At 41.9% G+C, this 23,497-nt stretch overlaps 1 protein-coding gene across 2 annotated transcripts; it reads right to left on the bottom strand.

Annotated features, from left to right (window-relative positions):
• Window positions 1–897: 897 nt before the first annotated feature.
• Window positions 898–22,998, bottom strand: hhat (hedgehog acyltransferase). Of its 2 annotated transcripts, XM_061690657.1 has the most exons (12): window positions 22,864–22,998; window positions 21,809–21,958; window positions 21,661–21,725; window positions 20,527–20,640; window positions 19,820–20,014; window positions 18,352–18,567; window positions 17,355–17,532; window positions 16,284–16,434; window positions 13,856–13,891; window positions 9,454–9,655; window positions 7,192–7,336; window positions 898–1,321 (listed from the first exon to the last, which is right to left on the bottom strand). In XM_061690657.1, the coding sequence occupies exons 2-12, from the start codon at window positions 21,927–21,929 to the stop codon at window positions 1,236–1,238; spliced, it is 1,509 nt and encodes a 502-aa protein (XP_061546641.1). In that variant the 5' UTR covers window positions 21,930–21,958; window positions 22,864–22,998; the 3' UTR covers window positions 898–1,235. The 2 variants fall into 2 exon arrangements, with proteins under 2 accessions (XP_061546641.1, XP_061546642.1); XM_061690658.1 differs by lacking the exon at window positions 13,856–13,891.
• Window positions 22,999–23,497: the final 499 nt, after the last annotated feature.

The following is a 23,497-nucleotide window of genomic DNA, read 5'->3' as shown; positions in this document are numbered from 1 at the left end:
TCTCCAGATTCTCTGAACCATTTGATGATATTATGGACCGCAGATGATGAAATCCCTAAATTCCTTGCAATTGCACGTTGAGGAACATTGTCCTTAAACTGTTGGACTATTTTCTCACGCACTTGTTCACAAAGAGGTGAACCTCGCCCCATCTTTGCTCGCGAACGACTGAGCAATTCAGGGAAGCTCCTTTTCTACCCAATCATGGCAGCCACCTGTTAACCTGTGGGATGTTCCAAACAGGTGTTTGATGACCTTTCTCCGTCTTTTTTACCACCTGTCCCAGCTTTTTTTGGAAGGTGTTGTAGCCATAAAATTCGAAGTCGCGAATGGCGAAAAAACTTCATTGACGCAACCCAGAAATGTTTACAATTGCCTATATTGATAGTTTAAACTGTAACTACACCACAAACTATGATCCCTAAACACTATTTGTTAATTTTTTTTTTTACTTTTTTAATAGCCAGTAGGCGTTGAACGACTTCAAATGTTTTTGAGTCGACACTTACGTGATGAGAGTTGACGTTGCTTAATCGATGACGTCATTGACTAGTTAGTTCAACCCCTAATAGTCACCGAGTAGAGCAAAAAATGGACACGTGGCGAAGACGCTCCATAACTCCCGCTAACAACCCAGGCTAAACTTAGCTCCTGCCCGACATAAAAAGATCTTAGTCTCTCATTCACGATGTATCACTTAAACGTACTTCCTTGACACAGATTACTGCTTTCCTATTTAGCCAGGACTTTGGCATCCTTTTAGGACGTGACAGAAGAATTACAGTGTCTCCAAATGTGATCCATTTCTAACCCAAAGCAAAAAAAAAAAAAGATAATTTAGCGACACGTGCTTTTTATTTCATATCTCATTTTTATTTTTTTATTTAAAAAAAAAAAAAAAAGTATTTTAAGTTTAACTTTGTGTGGAAAAACATGTCTTCCGTATTTTTACAATCTACTCAAAGCATGAACAGCGACGAGGCGGGGATTACATTTTCTTTCACATTGCCAATTTCAAACGTGGACTATGCATTTTCCAGTGTGTGGTGCTAGCCTTCACTGAACAAAGAGCAGCAGAGCAGCACCCCCCTGCGAGTCGCTGCTTAGCGCTTCACTTCAGCCAGCATTCCGAGCAGGTTCCGTGGCGGCCGGCCAGATTCCGAGCGCGGTTCTGGCACGGACGGCGTGCCGCCTCGCTTTGTCTTTTCTTTGCTGCGTTGCAAAGTCAAGGTGACTCACGGCGGGTGCGGGGCCCACTCCAGTCCCACCTGGGCGAAGCAGTAGAGGAAGGCCAGCATGGGCGGCGCCACTGTGGACCAGCCTGGTACAACGAGAAGCATAAGGAGTCTTTTAAGGTTTTTTTTTTGCTTTTGAATATCAATGCAGCTAATGAGCCCGTGTGTTGTGTCGGTGTTCTATTTATAGGGGCGAGACCAGGTAACGGCAGCTGTGCGCGGCTCCTCCTGAGCTGGCCGGCTTTTCCTCCAGTCACAATACTTTCCTGATTTTCATTGCCACTGGCGTTGGTTTGTTTTTTTCTGGCTTTGCTGACACAAACGACACTTTGGCAAACGTTCGGGACTTGCGAATGAGACAGCGCTGGACCCTGCGTGACCCTCAAAGGGAGCCCCGCTGTGGCGCTAAGATTCCCCGGCGTTTTGTCTTCACACGTATGTAAGCTTCGAAGTAACACAACCTCAAATGTGCTCCCACTGCACCGCCAAGAGATGCATGCTTCAATATAATGTTCAATGTTGGACTAAATAATATACGGTATATTTGTCTGTGATGACTTTTTACAACGATAGCCACACGGGTTGCGGGAAACCCTCAATGATCAGCACACACTGCCTGCAGGCAGACATGGCATCTGTAAAGCTGTAATCCAATATTCCTAATGACGTATGCTATTATAATATGTTTTATGGAATACGTATGGAGGTGACTGGTTAGAGCGTCTGCCTCGCAGTTCTGAGGACCGGGGTTCGATCCCCGGCCCCGCCTGCGTGGAGTTTGCATGTTCTCCCCGTTTGTATGTGCCCTGCAATTGGCTGGCGACCGGCCAATCAGGGTGTACCCCGCCTCCTGCCCGCAGATAGCTGGGATAGGCTCCAGCGCGCCCGCGACCCTTGTGAGAAGAAGCGGCTCAGAAAATGGATGGATGGAATACGTACGCTTTTTAATATTTTCTTTTGTTTTTAGATTCATCCTTACTATTGGGAAAATATCCTAATATTATATATTACTTGATATATATATATGATATAATTGTTCAAAATGCATGCTGTTTTAATTAAATATCTTTTTCAAATATATCCATTTTAGTTTGTTGTTAAATTCACTGATTTTTTTTCAAATTATTTTTGTCTTCATTTTGATATATAGGAATAATTTTTATGCTATTATAATTAGTTAGTACATATTATAACATAGATTAAGTCATGTTCTTTATTACAATTACTTTGAATAAAATATATATTTAAAAAGCATGTTAGTTTTACAACTCATCATTTGTAGGTTATTTTAAAATCAACAATCAGCATTGTTTTTTTTTTTTTTTTTTACATTTTTATTGCCTGTGAATTTATTTGATTCTTTTTTCATCATATTATTCTAACAATGCATTTGTACAAATCAAAGGCTTCACCCCCCCCCCCCCCCCCCACCCCAATGAACGCCTTGCCCCTAAGAGATGCATCGTGATCGTGGCCCACGAGCTGGCAGGCTTCCAAACAGCGTCACAACACAATGAGTCCGAGACAATAAATATCCAATTTCGCCCCGCTGATTGTTCCTGTGGCTTTAATGAAGCAGCTCCGTAATTGCGCCGAGGCTTCTTCTTCCCTTTTTGCCGCTTGATTAACACTCGCCGGAAGGACGCCACGTCCTACAGCACGGTAATGGCCGGGGCAGGGAAAGACAAATATCGAGAAATAGATCACCACCATAGTCACTCAGTCTACCAAATACAGAAATGAAGTTGTCACCGTAACCTTTGGCTCATCGACGCTACTGTTCACACACGGACATTCCGAAATTCTGAACACTGTTGCTAACCAAAACAGCAACACCTAATCGTCAATTTATACGTCATAAATGAGTTCCCTACGCAGTATTATTTTACATTACGCGGAAAAGGGGACTAGCGTAACCTAGTAGACTCCGGTGTGGTTGCTGCACAATATCATGTCCGTGTTTATGCTACAACAACTAAACGAGTCTGCATTATTTCATCTTAATTCATAGATTAATCTAATTAAACCAATTTGATAGATAACCGATTAATCTCTGTTAAAATTAATAGATTAATCGTTTTGAATCATCCAGATCCTCAGTATTTCAGCCTCTCTCTCAACAGTAAATAGTCTCAGATTTCTGTAGTCCTCAATGAAAACAGACTGATTATCTTTGTCTAATCAAAATAAAACATTTGCAAACAAGAATCAGAATCAGAATCAATTTATGTTTGTGCATTTTCTGCACTGTCAATTTGAAATAATGTCCTGTTTTTGGAAAAATTGATGGAAATAAAAAAAAATGTTTTCATCCGATTTCGAAAAAATAATCAAGAGACTGCTCAATTATTACAATAATTGTATGTGCGTACTTAGCTGTAAGATGTTTTTTTGTACTGTATTTTGAAGGATTCAGCAATGTTTTAAGATGTATGAAATGGTATTAAACTGTTTGGAGATCATAGTTGGTGGCACAGTAAATTTATGCTGCTGACGATTAATCACTATTAAGGGTACATAAAGTACTTGCAGAAATTTGCTATCGGAGTTTCAGTTGTTTTTATGACTATTACTTAAAATATGTCTACACTTCAAAACCCCCAAATCTTACCTCGAAATTATTAATACTTATTATTTCTAGTGAAACATCTTACTGTACTTACTTTCAGACAGTTTTGACTTTTTACTACATTTTCAGCCAGACAAAAAGACTTGTTTTAAGATACAAGGTCTTAGTTTAGGAAACCTAGTCAAGTCAATTCATACTCGGTCCATTGGCAGATTTTCTTTCACTTATTTAGCGACAAAATGTCTCGTTTTTAATTTTTCTTCTTAACTTGTTCTGAGAATGTCCTTTTTTTCCCCGGTCTACATAAAACCCCAGAAAGGTTTTTGGAGCGGTGTACTGTGCTGACAGAGAATATCAACAATTGCATCTATTAATTGGCTTCAACTCAAATTTCATTACATTATAGTCGACTACAAAAAAAAACAAAAAAATACATCTTTAGTAGTTCAACTCCTACTGTATATAAATTATTGATAAAAATACATGAGTACAAATAGACGCCTCATCGGTCTGCAGTTGCGAAAATAAACCGTCACCGCTGCTCTATCGTACTGTTCCGATGTCACATGACCAAAGCTCGAGCGTACGACCAAAAGTGTCCGTTTTTGAGTGACTATTATGGGATGTAGCTCACCAGAGCGCAAACACCACTCATGAAACAGCGAGGTCAGAGGTGCGTCCCACAGTGGCCGGGCCTGATTTAAAAGCATTGATCTCGCGGTGTTGATGCGCTACAGTGTCTCATCTATCGTTCCGCTATTAGCGCCGAAATGAACCGTTTGGCTAAGCGAGAGGCGCAGTTTTATTTTTTTATTTATTTTTTTTTTTTTTAGTTCGCCGTGTGAATAATTGACACTGGCGAAATGGCCTTTTTGAACATGCAGTGTTTCTTTTTGTAGGTTGCTCTTCACTTATTTACAGCCAGATGACAGCGCGGGAAGAAGGTCAGCCGAGTCACATGGTGCGAAACGTTGCTGGGTGAAATATGGCCTTCATCGTCAAACAACATTTTTCGGCTGTCTGCACCAGGACAAAATTGGAATGATACTACTAAGGACAAATAATAATAATGATAAAAGATGAACAGGCCTTCGCGCATCGTTTTTCATCGCGAATCCTGATTGGAGGAATTCCCCAGAATAGTGATTCTCATAAGTGTGCTGCGAGTACCGCGAGGGATATGAGGGGCTCCCTCTTGTGCTATGTGAAAGAATCGCTGCCGAAGTACAATTTCTTTTTTTTTTAGTTGTACATTTTTTCAAGTTTTTCTGGCTTTATTCAAAGAACAATAATAAGAATAAGTCAAGAAATTAAAGCAAGTCTCACGTGGATTTTTTTTGTTTTTTTCTTGCCTCAGGTCTGAAAGGAGCACAACCGCATACATATTGAAGACATTTATACTTGTAATCCAATAACCTTTTAGGCCTTTCCCCCCCCCGAGACGTGGAACTGAGTGAGTGTGTTTTTACTTTTTAATCACCTGCTGTTGCCCCAGAGCAATTAAAAGACTTCTCTCTGTAATTTTTTATTTTATTTTTGAAATGTTGCAACGTCTCCTTCATGTTCCCAAAAATGAGAAGTCCAGCTTGAGGTGTTAAAGTCCACAAGATCCCATTGGAATAACTGTACATGTACTCGTTTTATTATTATTATTATTATTATTTTTTTTTTTAAACAATAGCCTCTGAAAACACGTGCAATATATTTAAACGCTTTTTCAAATGAGTATGACGCACCACCATAAGCATATTGCAAGCTAAGACGTCCGCTATCCAGCGGCTAGGCTATACTGTGTTTATTTCCAGAGTAAACTAGTGGCTAGAACGCAAGGAAGTAACATTCCCCGTCGCTTACCGACCGGTAATCAATTCTGTGTGGGAACTTGGTCCACCTATGTACTGTAGCGGGAAAAAAACAAATCTGAATCCATAATTTTTTTACTAGCCGTCTGCGACCCACCCAAACTGGGTCCGTGACCCACTTTTGGGTCCCGACCCACCAGTTGGGAATCAGTGCTCTGGACCACTGTCATAGTTTTAAGCTGAGGTACGCGCACTAAATTCATTTTCGGCTTAACGGCAAGCTATCCCAATAGTTCCTGTCCATACAGTATGAATGTCAAGGTCATAAAAGGTTGCACATTTTGTTATGACCAAAAAGCTATTTTGTGACGAGCTCCTTATTCAAAGGAGCTCGCTTACTGGCCGTGAAACAAACAACTAAGAAGATTTTTTTAATTGGCTCTCAGCTGCAAGCAGTTGTGCGCAGCTATAAAAGCTCAACCGACCGAATGCTTCCCGCCTGGCACCGCATGGTACAGTCCCATGGAGGCCCGACAAAAAAAAGAAGAGTGGCCATTCGGAACAGAAAGAAAGGTGGCTGTGGGTCCACAGGCCAATGATGAGTTTGAAGGACAACGGCAGCGATGAGGCGCACTTCCTGCTGAATGAAGACCGATGACGGCGTGACTTTGGCAAGCAAAAGGGCCGGCCGGGCTTGAAGCAGATGTCGCTCTATTGGAGAGGCGTTCAAAAAAAGAAAATAAATGCAGCCAAATGCACACTGTGAAACAGCAGCATTTTGTACTGGAGGGGACGCAAAGAAAAACCTGACTGATGCCCTGCCTACCGGGTACAAAGTGACTATACACTTTCAATGTTTTTTCGATCCTCAGCTATTCACTGAATAAAATCGCCTATTTGCAGTTTTGATGCCCTTTCTATAACACTGCGATATGCCAAAAGATGGCAACAAAGCCCTGGCTAATACGAAAATAAATCCAAATGATTGGGGCGATCATTCTGATATTTTCAGAGGTTGAAGTGGGCATCGGTACAAATATCCATTTTGAATTTTGGTGACAATTGCTTGCAGTTTTGAGACGTAAGCCACGTTGAGCTTTTTCGATATAAAAGGAAAACTCTTTTTGTCCATCAAATCCAAAATATTGGGGTGATTGTTCTGATATTTTCAGAGGTTGAAGTGGGCATAAGCAAAGATATCCACATACATTTTGGTGACTATTAATTGCAGTTTGTCTCTATAGTGAGGATAATTGAAGATGTTCAATTTGTCCGCGACTGTCCGGCGAGTCTCCGGGAGACGTCACGGAGACGTCTCCGCAACCGGCAGAGACTCGACTCGCCATCAGGTCGCCAGCGAGATACGGGTCTGTCTTTATTGCTCCTTTTTTTTTTTTTTGTCACTTCATTCAAGCGACTGCCGTTTCTGCTCACACCTACCTAATTTCGTCTCGAAACACAAAGAAAGCAAAACAAACAAATTGACGAACAAAAAAAAAAAAAACGCGTAAGTCAAGCTATCAGTCTTTTGGGGAAAAAAAAAAAAAAAGAAAAGCTGACTGTCTGCATGGAAGGCCGGCGTTACCTTGAAGGAAGACGCGCTTCCAGAAGATCCTGCCGACGTGAATCCCCCCGAGGAAGATCAGATTAGAGAGGATGAGCATGGCCGTGGAGAAGGCGGAGAGCAGCGCGGCGCAGCGCCTTCTCGTTGCCGCAGAGGAACGCCGCTCCTGGGAAATCAGCGCACAAATAAGCCAAGCGCCGCGAGAAGCGGCGCAAGACCGTGACGGAGACGCCGCCGAAGCGCCACTGACAAAAGTGTGTCGAGCCGCGCGGCGGCGCGGTCGGACCTTATTACCGCGTTAAGGCGGCCGAGAGCGAAGAAAAGACGGTGCCCCGCTGCTGCTAATGTATTCCAAACGCACTTTTACTCACTTGAAGTGCGCACGGCAATTAGATGTGACAGCATCCGACCGCTAGTGTGTGTATGTACTCCGAGCAGTTGCTTTTTTTCATCAAATCACATTCAATGGCCGCCCTCCTCTTTTATTTTTTGGGTTATGAAAGATTCGATCGTGAAGCAACCCTTGTAAGCGAAACAAGCAATTCAGGGGAAATGGAACACGTGGAGATTCTTTTCAAAACCTCCACCATAGTTTGTGCGTTTTTGTACAACTTCCTCGACCAAGATAAATCCACCTGGATTTTTTAATCTGGGTCTGTTCCAGATTGTATCTGGCAGAATCGTTTTAACTCAACATGGATTTGAGAAAGGGAATTTCCCCCCTAATATATGAACTGGAATGATGATCGACCTCCGATTTGTTTGCAGTTTAAACCGGATCTGATCCAGATTGTATTTGTCAGACTTTCTTTTTACCAAACATGGATTTTCTCAGGGATTTCCCCCCTATGAAACGTTTTTGAATGCCAGAAGAACGTTGCAGGATCCAAAGTGAATACAGAATCAGAGACAGAATTGTATCCAGATCTGATCCAAGTTACATTTGCACAATTATTGATTTCGTTTTTTTACTTAACATGGATTCGGGGAGGCGGCCGACTGGTTAGAGCGTCTGCCTCACAGTTCTGAGGACCGGGGTTCGATCCCCGGCTCCGCCTGTGTGGAGTTTGCATACTCTCCCCGTGCCTGCGTGGGTTTTCTCCGGGCACTCCGGTTTCCTCCCACATCCCAAAAACATGCGCGGTAGGTTCATTGACAACTCTAAATTGCCCGTAGGTGTGAATGTGAGTGCGAATGGTTGTTTGTTTGTATGTGCCCTGCGATTGGGTGGCGACCAGTTCAGGGCGTGCCCCGCCTCCTGCCCGATGACAGCTGATGATCCAGCATGCCCGCGACCCGCGTGAGGAGAAGCGGCTGAGAAAATGGATGGATGGATTCGGGGAAGGGCGATTTGCTCCTGAAATACATTCTGAAACGCTGGCGGACTGCCGATATTTTTGCAGGATCCAATGTGTATGCACGATCGGAGGCCGCATTTAATCCGGATCTGATCCCGGTTGCATTTAGCAGAATTATGTTTACTTAACATGGAGAATCATCAAGTTTCTACGCCATTGTTTCCCCGGACAATTCTGTTCTGGAATGCTGGTATAATTCTGATTTGTTTGCAGGATCAAAGACTGAGTTTAATCCGGATCTGATCCAGATTGTATTTGGTAAAAATTATTTAACACGTAGAAAATCCCAAACGTCTATGTCTTTGTTTGTTCATATAATACAATGTGTAAACGGGACCAAATTGAATCCAGATGTGATCCATATTGCAGAATTTTCTTGAGTTTATTGGATGCCAGTCTTTGATCAAGCTGGTCAAATGAATTTGTAATGCTTATGTACAATTTTATAACGCAAGTAGACTTCTGATTGGTTCCAGGATCATGTGTGTATGCAGGATCAGAAACCCAGTTTAATCCTGATTTGACCCTGACTGTTTTTGGCAGATTATTGTTTTTACTTCAAATGGCAATTCCCAACAAGGTTCGGCTGTTTCTTTTATCATTCTTGTCAAATTAGGCTGTAGATTTTAACGCTTATGTACATTTTGTATTCACTTTTTAAACAACTGTTTAGGAGTCATGCAAGGGTAAAAATAAGTTAATGACTGCTATTAGAGATACGTATAGCGTCTTATCTTGAAAGACGAATGATGACGTGTAACATGCGTATCTCGCATCATCACATTGTTAATTTTCATGCTAGTTAATTACAATAACCTATTATAACACGCATAGTTAATCCTCATTTGAAGTCTTGTGAGAGGTAAATTGCCCTCAAAATGGTGGTCAAGTTTCTTCTGATGGGACTGGAGTTTTAGCGACTTACAAGAAAGGAGCGAAGGAGCGCTGAGCCAAAGAGAGCCTTGAGGCCGGTTTCCACCAGAACGCCCAGCCAATTCATCAGGGCCCAGCACTGAAGGTAGTCATGGCCGCCGTGCCAAAGGCAGACGAAGCCAAACGCCAGCGCTGTGGATAACATTTTGTACAGCACTCCGTGATGCGAACCTCCCAGAGGCACGTAGACGTATCTGCAACACGAACGAGAGAGGATTTAAACAGGCGATGGGATCTGTTTTTAAAAAAAAAATAAATAAATAAATAAAAAAACACAGAGACTATTTAATTAGCATTTCTCGGTACGGAGCTAATGAATAGTGCAGATGTGAAACAAAGCGGGGTTAAAAATGTCCGACCTCGCCGTGCGTCATGTCATGTTTGTCGATTTCTAATCAGATAAAGGTAGTTTTGACGCCTGGAGCAACAACAACAAAAATTGACGCTCCGCAGAATAACAATTGTGGCCCTGGTGTTATTAATGATGCCACCGGATGGAATGAAATGTTTTGTTTGTTCTTTCCCCGGTGATTCGCGCGGACACATCTTCCATCACTGCATGGCTGTGGGCAGATATGAGCTTCACATTCTACTGGTGGTCTCAGGTAGGTTGGCTTTGTTTATGGACGACCCATTTACAGTATACCATGAGATGAGACTCCCCTTCGCTAAGCAGCGAACTCATTACATTCCCACAAATTGATTGCATGCGGGGTGGCCAGGGTGGACCGATATTTCTGCGTATTGTAAGTATTTTCCCCCCTTTGATGTGTTGCAAGTTACCCCCGGTATCATTCTTTTTTGCATAAACTATAACCAGAATACATTCTGGGTCAAAAGTGGAATAATATAGGCGTTTCTGTTACGGGCGCGTCAATTCGGCCAGCTCTGTGTGTGAAAGGGGCTCAGCGAGGTAGCCGGCGCTGCTAAGCTGCAAAATCATTATCTCAGCGACCCCGTGGCTAATCAAAAGCTCCTGAAAGGCGAGCCACAATTGCGGGAGCTTTGAAAAGGCTGGCTTTTGGCCAGCGACGGCAGGTGTGTAAGCAGACGGATGGCTAGCAGCGGACACAATAACAGCGTTACACCTTTACTACGTAGAATTCAAGCAGATGGGTGACTAGAGATTGACAGGGTACGTCACGGATTTTCTCCCTCGCTCTAAGTAAATGAGAGTCTAACTTGCTCGTCTAAGATGCACGTTTGCGTGGATCGGGGATCAAACGCTCCTTCTCATATGCACTTCAGCTGCAAAAACTCTAATCTAGCGGCCGCGGAGGACCCTCCAGCTGGCTCGACAGCCGTACCTGCGGCAGGTAATGGAATGACAAAGAGGGAGCCACTTAGCCGCCCTGGGAGACGGCGATCAGTGAGTCACCATTTCACACCTACGCCGCCCTCCTCGGAACCGTTTGGGCGCGATCTCGCCGGCGCGTTCGAGTCTGTTTAAAAGCACTTTGGACGAGGAGCATCGTGCGCCGCTTATCGTTTTTGCATTTGCCGTGGCATAATTGCGAGAGATGCCGTTAAGTGTGAGGCCGGGGTGGTTCAGTTTCCAATGGACACGGGGCTGAAATGGAAACTTTCATTTGCAATTGAAATGCCAAATTAATTGGAGCCAGTTCAAACAGTCCAATCCACAAGACTTCATACTAGACCAAAGTGAAGAAAAGACAAACTTGTCTGAACTGTTTGCTCGAGATGGGTTTGAATTCATATTACCTTAGCTATTCCTCAAATATTATTCATGAGGCTTTGCCCACCTTGTTAACTGATTAATGTTCTTACTTTGTGCTTTTCTTTTTTTTTTTATTCTAGAATATATCTTTAAGAGGGATTAACCCAATCCGTTCTGAGGCGCCGGTTGACATTTCTATTGTTGTAATCCCAAAACCAATTTTGATTTTCCTATAGTAAATTATAGTGAAGGAAATAATTCCCATCCTGTAAAATCTGCAGCAAGTCGTGTTTTACTTGAACATTTTAATTGACATACTGCAGATGTATGCACAGCGTACTGAATATAACAACTTATTTTAAGTCAACTGTTATGTAAACACAACACTTTCGAATGGTAAACTGCCTCTTATTCGTTGACTAATTGCATACACGCGACAATAAACTACTATATGTATAAGAAATTAAAACGCGTACATTTTTTAAAACATTTTTTAAACACTACTTGTGTGAGCGTGGGTCAATCAGTCATACTTGGACCCCACTGTCTTTGTGGTGCCTCAGTAAACATGAGAAATATGAATTAAAACCAATCAGAAGAAAGGGGGCGGTCCTAGCCAAATATGGACCAAGCAGATACAAAACTGGGTCAAACAGAAGTACTGTCGCTGTCCTTTTCTGGATACTCGTATGACAAAAGCAAGGTGTGTGTTTTTTTTTTTTTTTTTTCCCCGTATACACTTTTATACGAAGTCCATGTTTGCGAGTCACTCTATGGAGATCTAAATAGCCAAAATATGGGACCTCTTAAGTGACCAAACCACACATCAAAAAACAGTCGCAAATCTTTAGCAATAAATGCTCCCACTGCGGATTATTTTCTTGTGTTTATCTTTCGTAGCGCCACAGGTGTGTTCAAAAGGGCTAATAGTCCAATGAGTAGCTGACACCGCTATTAATGTTATTTAATAATAATAACAATGCATTGCACTTATACTGTATAGCGTTTTGCTAGGCACTCAAAGACGCAGCACAATTTCATGCTTTATTCATTCACTCCTCAGTTACGCCTGGTGGTGGTTAGCGATTTGTGTAGCCACAGAAGCGTAGCTGCCATTCTGCGCCTACGGCCACTCCGGCCACCTACCAAGCATCCAACCACATTCGGATTAAGTGTCTTGCCCAGGGACACAACTACAACATGCATGACACGATAACATTTATTATTTTTTTTTTTTTATTCCATCCACACCAAATTCAAGCAGCAAGTGGTTTGTATCCGTAAGGTATGGCCATTTGATTAGGTACAGTGAGAAGGACTGCAGCCCAGCTTGAGGTCTCTGTGGTTGTGCACACAAAACATCCTGACAACCGGTATCCTGTATTTCAAAAAAGAGAGGGTCTCACGCTTTCCTATCTGGAAGACGCAAACTAGTACAAAAAACAAATCGATGGGTTGGAAAATTTGGGGGAAGCCAGCAACCCCGAGTACAAAACCAAAATGAATCGCATATTGTAACGTGCAGAGCGTACCAAACCATGCTCGCTTTTACCAAGTATTGTACATTGAAGACTCTAAATTGTCCTTAGGTGCGAATGAGAGGATGAATGCTTGTTTATCTAAAGTATATGCACCCTGTGATTGGCTGATGACAAGTCCAGTGAGTACCCCACTTCTCTCACCAAAGGTGAACTGGGATAGGCTCCAGCTCACTTGCAACCCTAATGTACTGAGGAGAAGCTCTATTGAAAATGGATGGATGCATGCCTGTCAAAATGATGCAGATACCCCCACTAATTAGTACAGATTAGTAGTGTCCTTATTAACAAAAAACAAAAACAAAAGAAAAAGAGACAAGGGAGCGTGTTCTCAGACAAGCGTGGCACGACAGCGTCTCCACCTTCACGGAGCAACGTGCCTCCACCAAGCGGATCGCAAACTCCCGACAGGCTACGCCACATTCAGAGGGGTTCGCTTCATTAGGACGCAGGCAAACTAATAATAAGTACGCGCGGCGTGCGCGGCAGAAGCCGGCAAACGGCGGCGGCTGCTCCTGCTGCTCCATATGCACATATTAAACAAAGGAGGCATTTCTCCAGGGTTCGGCGGGAGGAAACACAACAACACGCGCGCTAGCTTTTATTCGCCAACAACGGCAAGGTGAGCTGATAATCATGAGAAAGCCTCCATGCAAATGCAGCGTCCTCGTCTATTTATGACCAACTGGGCAAAGCAGCTGCAGAATGAGACCCCCTGCTCCCCACCTTTTATTTATTTATTTATTTATTTATTTTTAAAACAGTTTAATATTGATGAGTTCAATAACGTACCAGAACGAACACGTGCTCAAGTGGGGAATAAATACAAAGCAGACAGATAATTAGACAAAACTAAAATAAAGTAAAACTACTCGCTTGACATGTCGGGGAGGGAATAGGAATGTGTTTGCAGGGCAAAACTATCACCTGGTGGCATTTTATAACTATTGGTGGAATCAACAAGCAGCACGTACCTTATCAAAACAATTGATTTGTGTCTTGATATTGAATTAAGAGACATCCTTTTCGACGGACAGACAGACCTAGTTAGACAGACAGAGGGTTCGACAGGCAAGTATGTATAGCCAGATACTGCCGGGTAGATGGCTTGACAAAAACTCAAAATCTTCTCTTATTTCTAGTCAAAACTCAACTGATTCCACTGAAGGGCCTCTTACCTGAGCAGCCATCGATACAGGCCCTTGTCAAAATGCCTGTGAGAGTGGAGACAGAGGGGGAGAACATGAATTGGATTCACACATTTACATGATAATAGCATGAGCCAGGAACACCTGAGCTCCACCGGCTTCATTATACGCTATACGAAATAAACGCAGGCATGTTGAGGAGTGTTCTGTTTGTATGCCAGACGCTCCCTCCCTCCCTCCCTCCCTCTTTCGTCATTAAGAAGAGGCATGCCTTTCGGAGTTGTTGCGCCCATAAAACGGCGACTGTTTTGTCCATGACGTCGTCGGCTGACAGCTTTATGCATTCCGTCGATGTTGCCGACACGGCCCAGCTCAGCGCACGCAGGATTGGCGTGCGTCACCGGTCAGCACTATTGGGCCAACTTGCCTATAGAGAGATGCGCGCAAAAACGCAGCCGTCCATCTCAGCCGTGTCTCAAAACGTCTTGCGTTTAAAATGGATGGCCAGTGCTGTACCCCAGCCTGCTTTTGTCCGTTGCTTCTCAGCACATTCTATTCAGTTGTTCGCATTTCAAAACAGTATTTCCCAAAGGAAATGAATCGAACTACATTTCGTTTGCAGTGGTTGAGAGGTTAGCAATTGCAATTTGCAACTTGTCCCCGTGCTTGCATCGGTTTTCCCAGGTACTCAAACTATTCCATAAACAAGCTTCTTAGGCCTGCCGAGTGATGTCAGCGAACGTGACTGACGCGGACAATCGCGGAAAAAATACAGCGGTGAGTTGGCGACATACACCTGCACACCAGGCGATGACAAACTTGCGGCAATGGAAAAACTCCCAACTCCTGAAGTTCTTACCAGGAAACAACTTTTTGAGGCGTCACTTGTGTTTTATTTTTTATTGAACCACAAACAACATGGTGTGATTGTCAAGGAAGAAGGGGATTGTCCTGGCCGCTGTAGCTATATTATAATAATACAAAGAGAGGAAACGGACGAGAAATAAAGGAGATTTATATTATTTGAGAGGGATATTTGAGAGGTTCTTTGCAATGATCACCCTGTTCATTGAATGCATTCGTGTAGTTCTGCAACAGAGACTCTCCACTCTACGCCTTTTAGACACAGGTACATAATTGAAAAATTCTAAATATAGTTACGTATTATTGTAAAGCACAATTTTGTGTGTATATATACTGTACTGGCATGACTTGGCGGTGTCCCGCTGGATCCCGCTTATACCGGGAAATACCTTTTTTTTTGTGTGTGTGTATGTGTGTGTGAGAGAGCTCATGTGACGCAAAATGGCATTTCGGATTGGCCGTTACATCTGCGACGTTGCAACGCTGTTCACCTGCGCTTCAAATTTTGAATGGCAGCGCAACGAAGGGCTGACGGTCGACCACTCATGAAAACTTGTTGCAGAACCGGGCGACAGTGCTATGGCAGATCAATAAGAATTTGTCGTTACGACCTGTTGTCGAATGCTATTTCAAAAGCGAAGTCATGCTAACATGCAAGTAGTAAATATGCTCAAAAATAGCAGGATGACAACGTGAACACTGAAACTGCTAAGCCACATCGATAAGGATTTTGTTTCAGGTACTATTGACAATGAGACATCATGAAATGGTAAACTAAGATAATGCTAAGTTGGCAACATGAGGAGCTAAGGTAGATTGACCTGTAGTGGAGTACTATTTCAAATGAAAACTGATGAAATGATAACATCTATGCCTATCATTGCACTTTTCTTGCTCACACGCTAACAGTTGTGTGGAGGCATTACGCCGCTCCCCACCAAAAAACGGCAAATGAACAAAACGAGATTTGTGCATGTTGACGGTTTTAACTCCGATTTTGGAGGCACGTGTTATTGGTTGAACTCCAAACTGTACCACTTTTGTGATGTTGTACTTCAGTACTTTGTTTAAGGAATAAGTTTTTCTTCATGCTGCTGGGATGCATCAACGACTGTCTGCTGCATGGAAATTTGAATGCAACCTCGTAATTCCCTTCCGGCCAAGTAAGGCACGTTAGGCCCTGCGTGACACCTTGAGCAACAGCGCCACCCGAAGTGTACAGTCAGCATTGTCGCAGACTTGCAAGGCTGGAAAGGTAGCTCACAAATAGCCACTCTCTGATGCGCAGTACCTTCAATAGAGATCATTGATGGAATTGATTGTGTGTGTGTTTTGCTACATTAACCTCTCACCCTTTAGCTTTAGTCGTAAAAAAAAAAAAAGAAAAAAGTAAGATGAGTCCTTGAGATATGCCAGATGCGACGTGGAGGTGACCCTTCACGGTGATTGCAAGTAATGGCAAGCGAGATAATTCAGTGCGATTGCCAAAGCGCGGACACACTTTACTTGACATTAAATGCGAGCTTTTTCTTTCAAGGATATATAGCGCGTGCTGGCCAAGGAATGCGGGGGACGCTGAGTGGACACGACGTACCGCCACATGCCGGTGAAGCTGTACATGATGCTGACGCAGCGAGGCAGACCGGGCGGAACCAGCCGGTCCAACGTGGCCAACGTGGACGGAAGGCCGAACAGGACCAGATACTTGACGAAGAAGAACTGCACCAGGGCCAGAGCCAGGCCACCTGCCACACCATGGAGTCAAATGGTACACGTTGATACGAATAATGTCAACAGAAATTACTCCAGCAGCAATGACATCGTGCAGCTATTGGTTCTTCTTTTACATCAAATTATAGCCAAAATATTTTTAAACCTAATGCCACTTTTTTAACGATTTTAACGATTAATGATTTTTTTTCCCATTACAAAAATCCATAATTTTACAAATCACTCCTTTAAAAAAAGCAACTCATTTCTATGTTTTTATTTTAAAAATAAATTGAGTTTTATAACCACAAGATATATATTTTTTTAATTTCAGGAACTTCTTTTGTTTTTAAAAAAGAAATATAAATATATAATTTTATAGGCACAAGATGTATTTAAAAATTAGTTAATCCTACCTTTTGTTATTATAAATTCATAAACTAATAATTAGGGATTTTTTTTAAAGCAATCATTTAAAAAAAAAAATAGATATGTTATAGCCACACAATGTATTAACTTAAAAATAAATTAATTGATAATTATATAAATACTATACAAAACACATTTTACATCCACAAGATATTTATTTTAAAAAGCAGTAAATCACTGACACAAATGTAATTGAATTTTATAGGCACAGTTGTTTTCAATTAAAAGATAACAATGAAGAAAAAGTATTTCTGCTTCCAATTTTTGTGTTAGTTCTGAAGTGAAACATGAATTAAAAAGAAAATTTAAAGGAATGAGTGTAAACTTGTAAAATCAAATTAGCAAAACACGATGGATACAGTGAAAGTTTAATTGTAATTAAAATGCAAATCATCACATGTATAATGGAACAAGGTCAGTGAGCTTAAGTCTGGAATTATTATTATTATTTTTTTTAACCTTGCATGTCATTAACTTCCTTTGAAAAGTGGCAGATCCCTCAAAACATGAGAATGCAATTACCTACCTAAGGCCCACGTTGGCAGAATCTCCAGGTAGGTCTCGTTGGACTGGATGGCGTGCATGTACATGACATGGATCATATATTCCGCGATGCACCACCACATCAGGATCCGTGCCGACCGAAGCAACAGGTAGCGAGCGCCCGGTTTGTGCCGGTCGCCGTCCTCCGCGGGCGTCTGCATCTGCGAGGCGACACGCACGTCAACATCCGCGAAGCCAACACACAGCGACAAAACAACATTCACAGAGCAGAGTGAGTGTCTTCTTGAATTGCTCGTGTTTGTCGCGGGGATACGTTCTAGCCGCAATAGGGGAATATCTGCGACCATTTGTTTTTTTTTTTGGTATCCCTCCCACTTGCTTTAAAAATATTTGAACTTATTAAAATACTCTTTTTAAAGTACAGCGTTAGGAACCGGACCCTGCCGCGATTAGCAAAAAGAAAAGGGTAATTGACGCCCCCCTAAAAAAAAGTTTCTAATTGCCTAGAGATGCCAAAAGATGATGGAAAATCTCGACCTTTGTTTAAATGAACCTCCTCAACGCTCTTCAACGTAGTTCCTTGAAACCAATATGCCACATGAGGGCAGGTAAGCGCAAGGAAAAACTTGCTTTAAACCGGCTAACAAGCTAATCCCCTGTTCATTTCATTTTCATTCTTCACACTTTTCACACTCACTTTATACGTTGCATTTTTATCTGTATGAATTTATCCTCTGAATTTGTTCTGCTGATGTTGCTTCCTCGTTTTTAATCTGTTTTGTAAGGTGGCCTAGAGTGCTCAGAAAGGCGCCTATAAATTGAATGTATTATTATGATTGTTACCAGTAGTTGTGTGGAAATAAAGCGCCTCAACTCACTTCAACATAGTTTCTTAGGTCCTTCAAGATGCCACAAGATGGCCTGAGCACAACAATAGCGCGGTATCGCGGGGTAACGCTGGATTCCATTAAAAAGCTGACCTCCCATCACTTAGCGTCACAAGACTTCCTGCTACTCACCTGCTCCACGTAGTCGTTATACGTGATGACAGGGCCGTTATAGAAGAAGGGATGGTAGAACGTGTACGACAACAGCCAGCATAGCTGCAGGAAACTACCCGTGTGGACTGCGGGGCGCCCACAACGCTCCAGGCTGAAGCTGAGGAGCCGAAGAGTGCCCACTGCCACGCTGAAGAGCAGCAGGTAGTACTCCTCGTCACGCTCGTACCAGCCTCTCTGTGGCAAATTCGGGGCAAAGGTTTGGGACGATATCCACTTTGACACTCACAGCGTCTAAAGCAGGCTAAATCCTAGAGTCAAATATGTTGGATTGTTACACACATATGTACATTCTCATTGAGATAGCCAATATTATAATGTAATCCAGTTTGAATGGAAATAAAACAGTTTTGCAAGCTACAGGAATGGAAATAAATGGCAAAAAATAATATGCTGCATATATATATATATATATATATATATAAGGACAGTGGGTACACAACGGTTCACAAGTTTGGGGTCGCTTAGGAATGAAAACATAACTGAAGTGGTCCCTCCCCCCCACTTCAACAATGTCTATGTTGTATTTCTGATGAATTTAATATCTTTAGATTTAAAAAAAAAAAAAAAAAAAAAAAGACTTTTTTTTTACATTTCTAACTGACCCCGAACCTTCTAGTTTCAGATTGTTTTGAATGGTATTGTAAATAAGTAAACAATACATTGATGTTGAGTATAATTTGGCTGTAATATGACATATGTTAGCCATGATATTATATCATTGAATATTTGAAAAATGAACTGTAATCTGGTTGTGAATTAAAGGGTTCGTTAAACTATATGAAATAACGCACTTATTACATTAGGCGGCACGGTTGGCGACTGGTTAGCAAATCTGCCTCACAGTTCTGAGGACCGGGGTTCAAATCCCGGCCCCCCGCCTGTGTGGAGTTTACATGTTGCCTGCGTGGGTTTTCTCCGGGCACTACGGTTTCCTCCCACATCCCAAAAACATCCATGGTAGGTTAATTGAAGACTCTATATTGCCCGTAGGTGTGAATGTGAGTGCGAATGGTTGTTTGTTTCTATGTGCCCTGCGATTGGCTGGCGACCAGTTCAGGGTGTACCTCCCGCTCGCCCGGCGATAGCTGGGATAAGCTCCAGGACAACCCGGATTTATTACACTATTGAATTAATAAATCTAAATTTGTTATTTGCAATAAATGAAAAGGTAATCTACAGAAAAAAATGCCTTTTTTAAACTTTGTCTTATTAAAACATATAGCGATATATATTTTATATTTATGTCAAATGATTAAAACGCTTTAACATAAAGATGAAGCGGCTCGATTTTGCCTTGGCCTCTTCCACCCTCGTGTCCATTAAATGTAGTTTGACAATCAGTCTCTACGGTGGATGTTAATAATTCATAAAGTGGTAAAAAATTCTATTCCCTTTGTTGTGTTTGCATTTAGGTGGTACCCCCCACCTGGATGTCCTGAAGCGGTGGGACGTGAAGGGTGCAGAGAAGCAAAAGGTTGCAGGTCCAGCACAGAGCGGGCCTCCTGAGCTGGGCCACGGAGAAGGACAAAGCCACATGGAGAAGCAGCACGGCTACACCTCTGAGTCCCAAAACGCTGCTGGCTGCCAAGAGGCCGTAAACCGTGTGCGCCGCCACCTGAAACTGTAGACGAAAGGTAGAAAAAAAATCATTTTAGACGACAGGCTTTGCATTTTTTCCACAACTTAATGACGTTTGGCACACTTTTCACACCTTTTTTGAGTGGGCAGTCCTGTTTCAAGCAATTAAGATCGCCGCCCTCGGAACAAAAAAGATGAGTGTCCATAAAAATTGTAAAAGGATTGACTGTATTAAATTGCCACTTAGGGAAGCAACATTATATCACCCACCAAACCACCCAATTAGCTTATCAATGAGCGTAGCAGATCTGTGCATGTGGCGCATGTAACGGATACAACACCAAACAAAAATAGCGCCTGCTACCGCATGAACACTTTCACCAAAAGTGTCAAGTATGTGCCGCATATTCGAAAGCAACGCCGATAGCACACTTCGGCGACGCTTGTCTGCGCATTCAACAACTTTGCATTTGACTTTGATGTGAAAGTGCTTCCGTGTAGTCCAACTGTTCCCTGAAGATGGAAGATCTTCGTGTGATGCGGGTTCATTCCGACCTGTGGGTAAAAGACGCTGCACAATCTGGATACGACAGCGTGTCCGATCAGAGTCCACAGCAAGGACTTCTGAGCCCACTCGCTCCAGAAGGTCCACTCAAAGTCCGATGCATCCTGACCCAAACACAAGAACGTTTTACTAGAAAGTAGGAGGAAAACCAAAAGCCATGTTCTTGTTATGTATGGGTGCATATTAATACATTTCAATATCGTCAAAAACAAATCTATTATTTTACTTTTCAATTCAAAAAGTGAATTTTATATACATTTATTCAACCCATGGGAAAATACTTTTCAGAAGGCCAAGTCCTACATGAAAAATCTATGTAATATCTAGAAATGGTGAATTTCAGGTTTTTGTTAGCTATAATCCTCAACATTCTAAAAATAAAATCATTCAATATTTCACTCTGTGTGTAGTAAATCTAAGCAATTTATGAGTTTCATTTTCATGACACATTTTCCCCCTTGTGTTTGGGAGATTTCATTAAGGTCTGATGGAACCAAGGTTGAACATTGCATGCATAATTCCAAAACGTATTTTTTGGCCCAACACAAACATTAACAACAAACACTTTTGGGCATGTTTTTCTCTCGGTGAAACTTGGGGCCTTAGACAAGGTGGATGGAGTTATGAAAAGTTCCAAACACAAGTCAGTGTTTGCGCAAAACCTTCAGGTGTCTGCTATAAATTCAAATGTCACGAAAAGCCTACTAGAACAGCTGGACTTCATCTGGGCTTTACCAGAGCCACTTTAAAGGGTGGCAGGAGTGTGCTGACTCCCATTTAACATGCTTGAATGTGATTGGTTAATTCAGAACAAAGTCACATGCCAGTTACAAGAGGGTGTGCATACTATTGCAACCATTTTTTTTCCACTTATTTTCATTTCCCCTGTCAAAAAGGTTTTTTTTAAAGATCAATTGAGTTGAACAGGTTATAGGTCACATTAATGGTAGAAAAGGTTTTTAATTTATTTATCTTTTTTTTATTTTATTTATTATATAACAAAAACCTGGCATTTGAACAGGGGTATGACTCCTTTCTACATCCATCGCATGCACAATATTACTCATTTTTACCACAAAATAAAACGTGTTTGAAAGGTAATGGTCAACATTTTCAAACTGTACCCTTTTGAACCCCTGAAAGAGGCCTCTTTCCAGTGGAAATTGTCTAACCAATCCCGCTTCATGCTCTGAAACACAAGACCTAGAAATAAATAACAATATTTCCCGAGCTCTGCCAAACAAGCGGAGGCAATTACAATCACTCTCCTACCTTTTGAGAACCTGTGAAGTTCATAAAAAGAGTACAAATGGGAGCCAAAGGACAGCAGCCAGTAGACAAGGAGCTCCGTCCTTGGCAGTGGCGCCCAATGGACATTTGGGTTCGATGTCATCTGGTCGAAATCACTGCGCTATAGCAGGCCTGTGACATGATTATGCAACTAAATTATATTGTATACAGGGTTACTGGCATATTGTTTCTTATATTCTTGCCCCTCTTGTGGCGCTAAACAATGTATTAGAAACCATAAACTCAGATTCAAACCCTGAACCCCTAAACACTGACTCATCGTTCTGCCTGCATAAAGTGCATCCGGACAGTATACACAGTATTTAACCCCCCATTTATGTAACACCTTTATTAAAATTTGTATTTTCCTAAAAAAAAAAAAAAAAAACGTGAAAAGGGTTACTTTGACATTTCATCTAATTTGTTAAACATAAAACAATATTCGCTGCCTTTGCTCAATACGTCTTTCCCCCCCACCACTTTTTCTTTTTGTAATATGATGGCACAAGTTTGGCTTTGCAAGCTTTCTATGCAAAGAAAAAAATAAAATGATCCCACTTTGGAATAAGGCTGTAAAATAAAAACATTTCTTGTATGATGAAGATGATGATGAATCAATTTGTTAACTAATGTGTATATGTCTGAGGGCTGAGTTTAGCAACACCCACACACTTCTATTTAAGTAGTATATGAAGAACAACACAAAACAAAAACAAAAAACGCACGACTACCTTGTGCTAATTGTTTTTAATAGTGCCCGTATTGACGAAAGTCGGGACGGCGCGGTCGGTTGCTAGGTAACGCCAAACGCTTTACGACAGTCACGTTGGCGGCATACTAGCTAAGTTGAGGGTGGCCAAAGTAAGCTAATATACACGCTTGTGAGCATTGTGACTGTAATATTTGATCATTAGCAGCTAAAATCGAACATGTGCGTGTGGAACAGTGACGTTTTCTCCCCAGCCGTGTCATGACACTGTCATCTTCCATAGTTGTCCCATCCCAGCGGCAGGCAGCTAGATAGCGTTCACGTTTACCTGAAAATATCCGGTTGTGGCCCATTTTGTTGTTTTGGCAGTGCACGCTCTCCGACAGCCAGCGTTGAGTTGAAATTCGTGTTTAGAGTAGAGAAAAAAAGTGACACACAAAAAAAAAACACGGACTTACTTCCGCCTTCTCTTCTTCGGCTTTATTTTCCCTCGTGTTTGCCCTTCCTCAAACTGGTCGCCTCCCCCAGGCCGGGATGACTCGTCGTTTGAAAAATAAAAGTGTACAGTACTTGTGTTTGTCTTCGTGATGCAGTCACAGTACAGTACAGTACAGTACAGTATGGTAAGTGAAATTCAGATAACTAATGCGTTTATGACTTATTCAGTACTCAGTGACTATCATTTACGCAGCACGGACCGTGGTGGGAAGTAATGAAGTTGAAATACTATATGAAAACAAATATTTGTTCTTTATATATATATATTTTTTTTTAAAATAGGCTAGTTACTGAAGAAGGTTTTTAACATACCAGTACTGTACTTATGTATTTACGTATTTTTCTGCCAACTTTTTACTTTTACTCCCTACATCTGAAAACAAATATGAGTAATTTCTACTTTACTTTGTCAAAATAGGCTAGTCCTTAAGTAGATTTTTCAGGTAATGGGGATTCTGCTAAAA

This window comes from Phycodurus eques, chromosome 11 (assembly GCF_024500275.1).
Source record: "Phycodurus eques isolate BA_2022a chromosome 11, UOR_Pequ_1.1, whole genome shotgun sequence".
Lineage (NCBI taxonomy): Eukaryota > Metazoa > Chordata > Actinopteri > Syngnathiformes > Syngnathidae > Phycodurus > Phycodurus eques.
Note: the sequence above shows the minus strand (reverse complement) of the source record. Positions and strands in the feature narration are given on the sequence as shown.

Bases quoted from the DNA above. Each gene is read 5' to 3' on its own strand.
- hhat (XM_061690657.1), bottom strand. From the start codon at position 21,929: ATGACATCGAACCCAAATGTCCATTGGGCGCCACTGCCAAGGACGGAG. The intron at 16,435-17,354 runs GTAGGTAATTGC...ATGGTGTGGCAG, and splicing joins TCTGCCAACGTGGGCCTTAG to GTGGCCTGGCTCTGGCCCTG. The intron at 13,892-16,283 runs GTACGTCGTGTC...CCACTCTCACAG, and splicing joins AGCTTCACCGGCATGTGGCG to GCATTTTGACAAGGGCCTGT.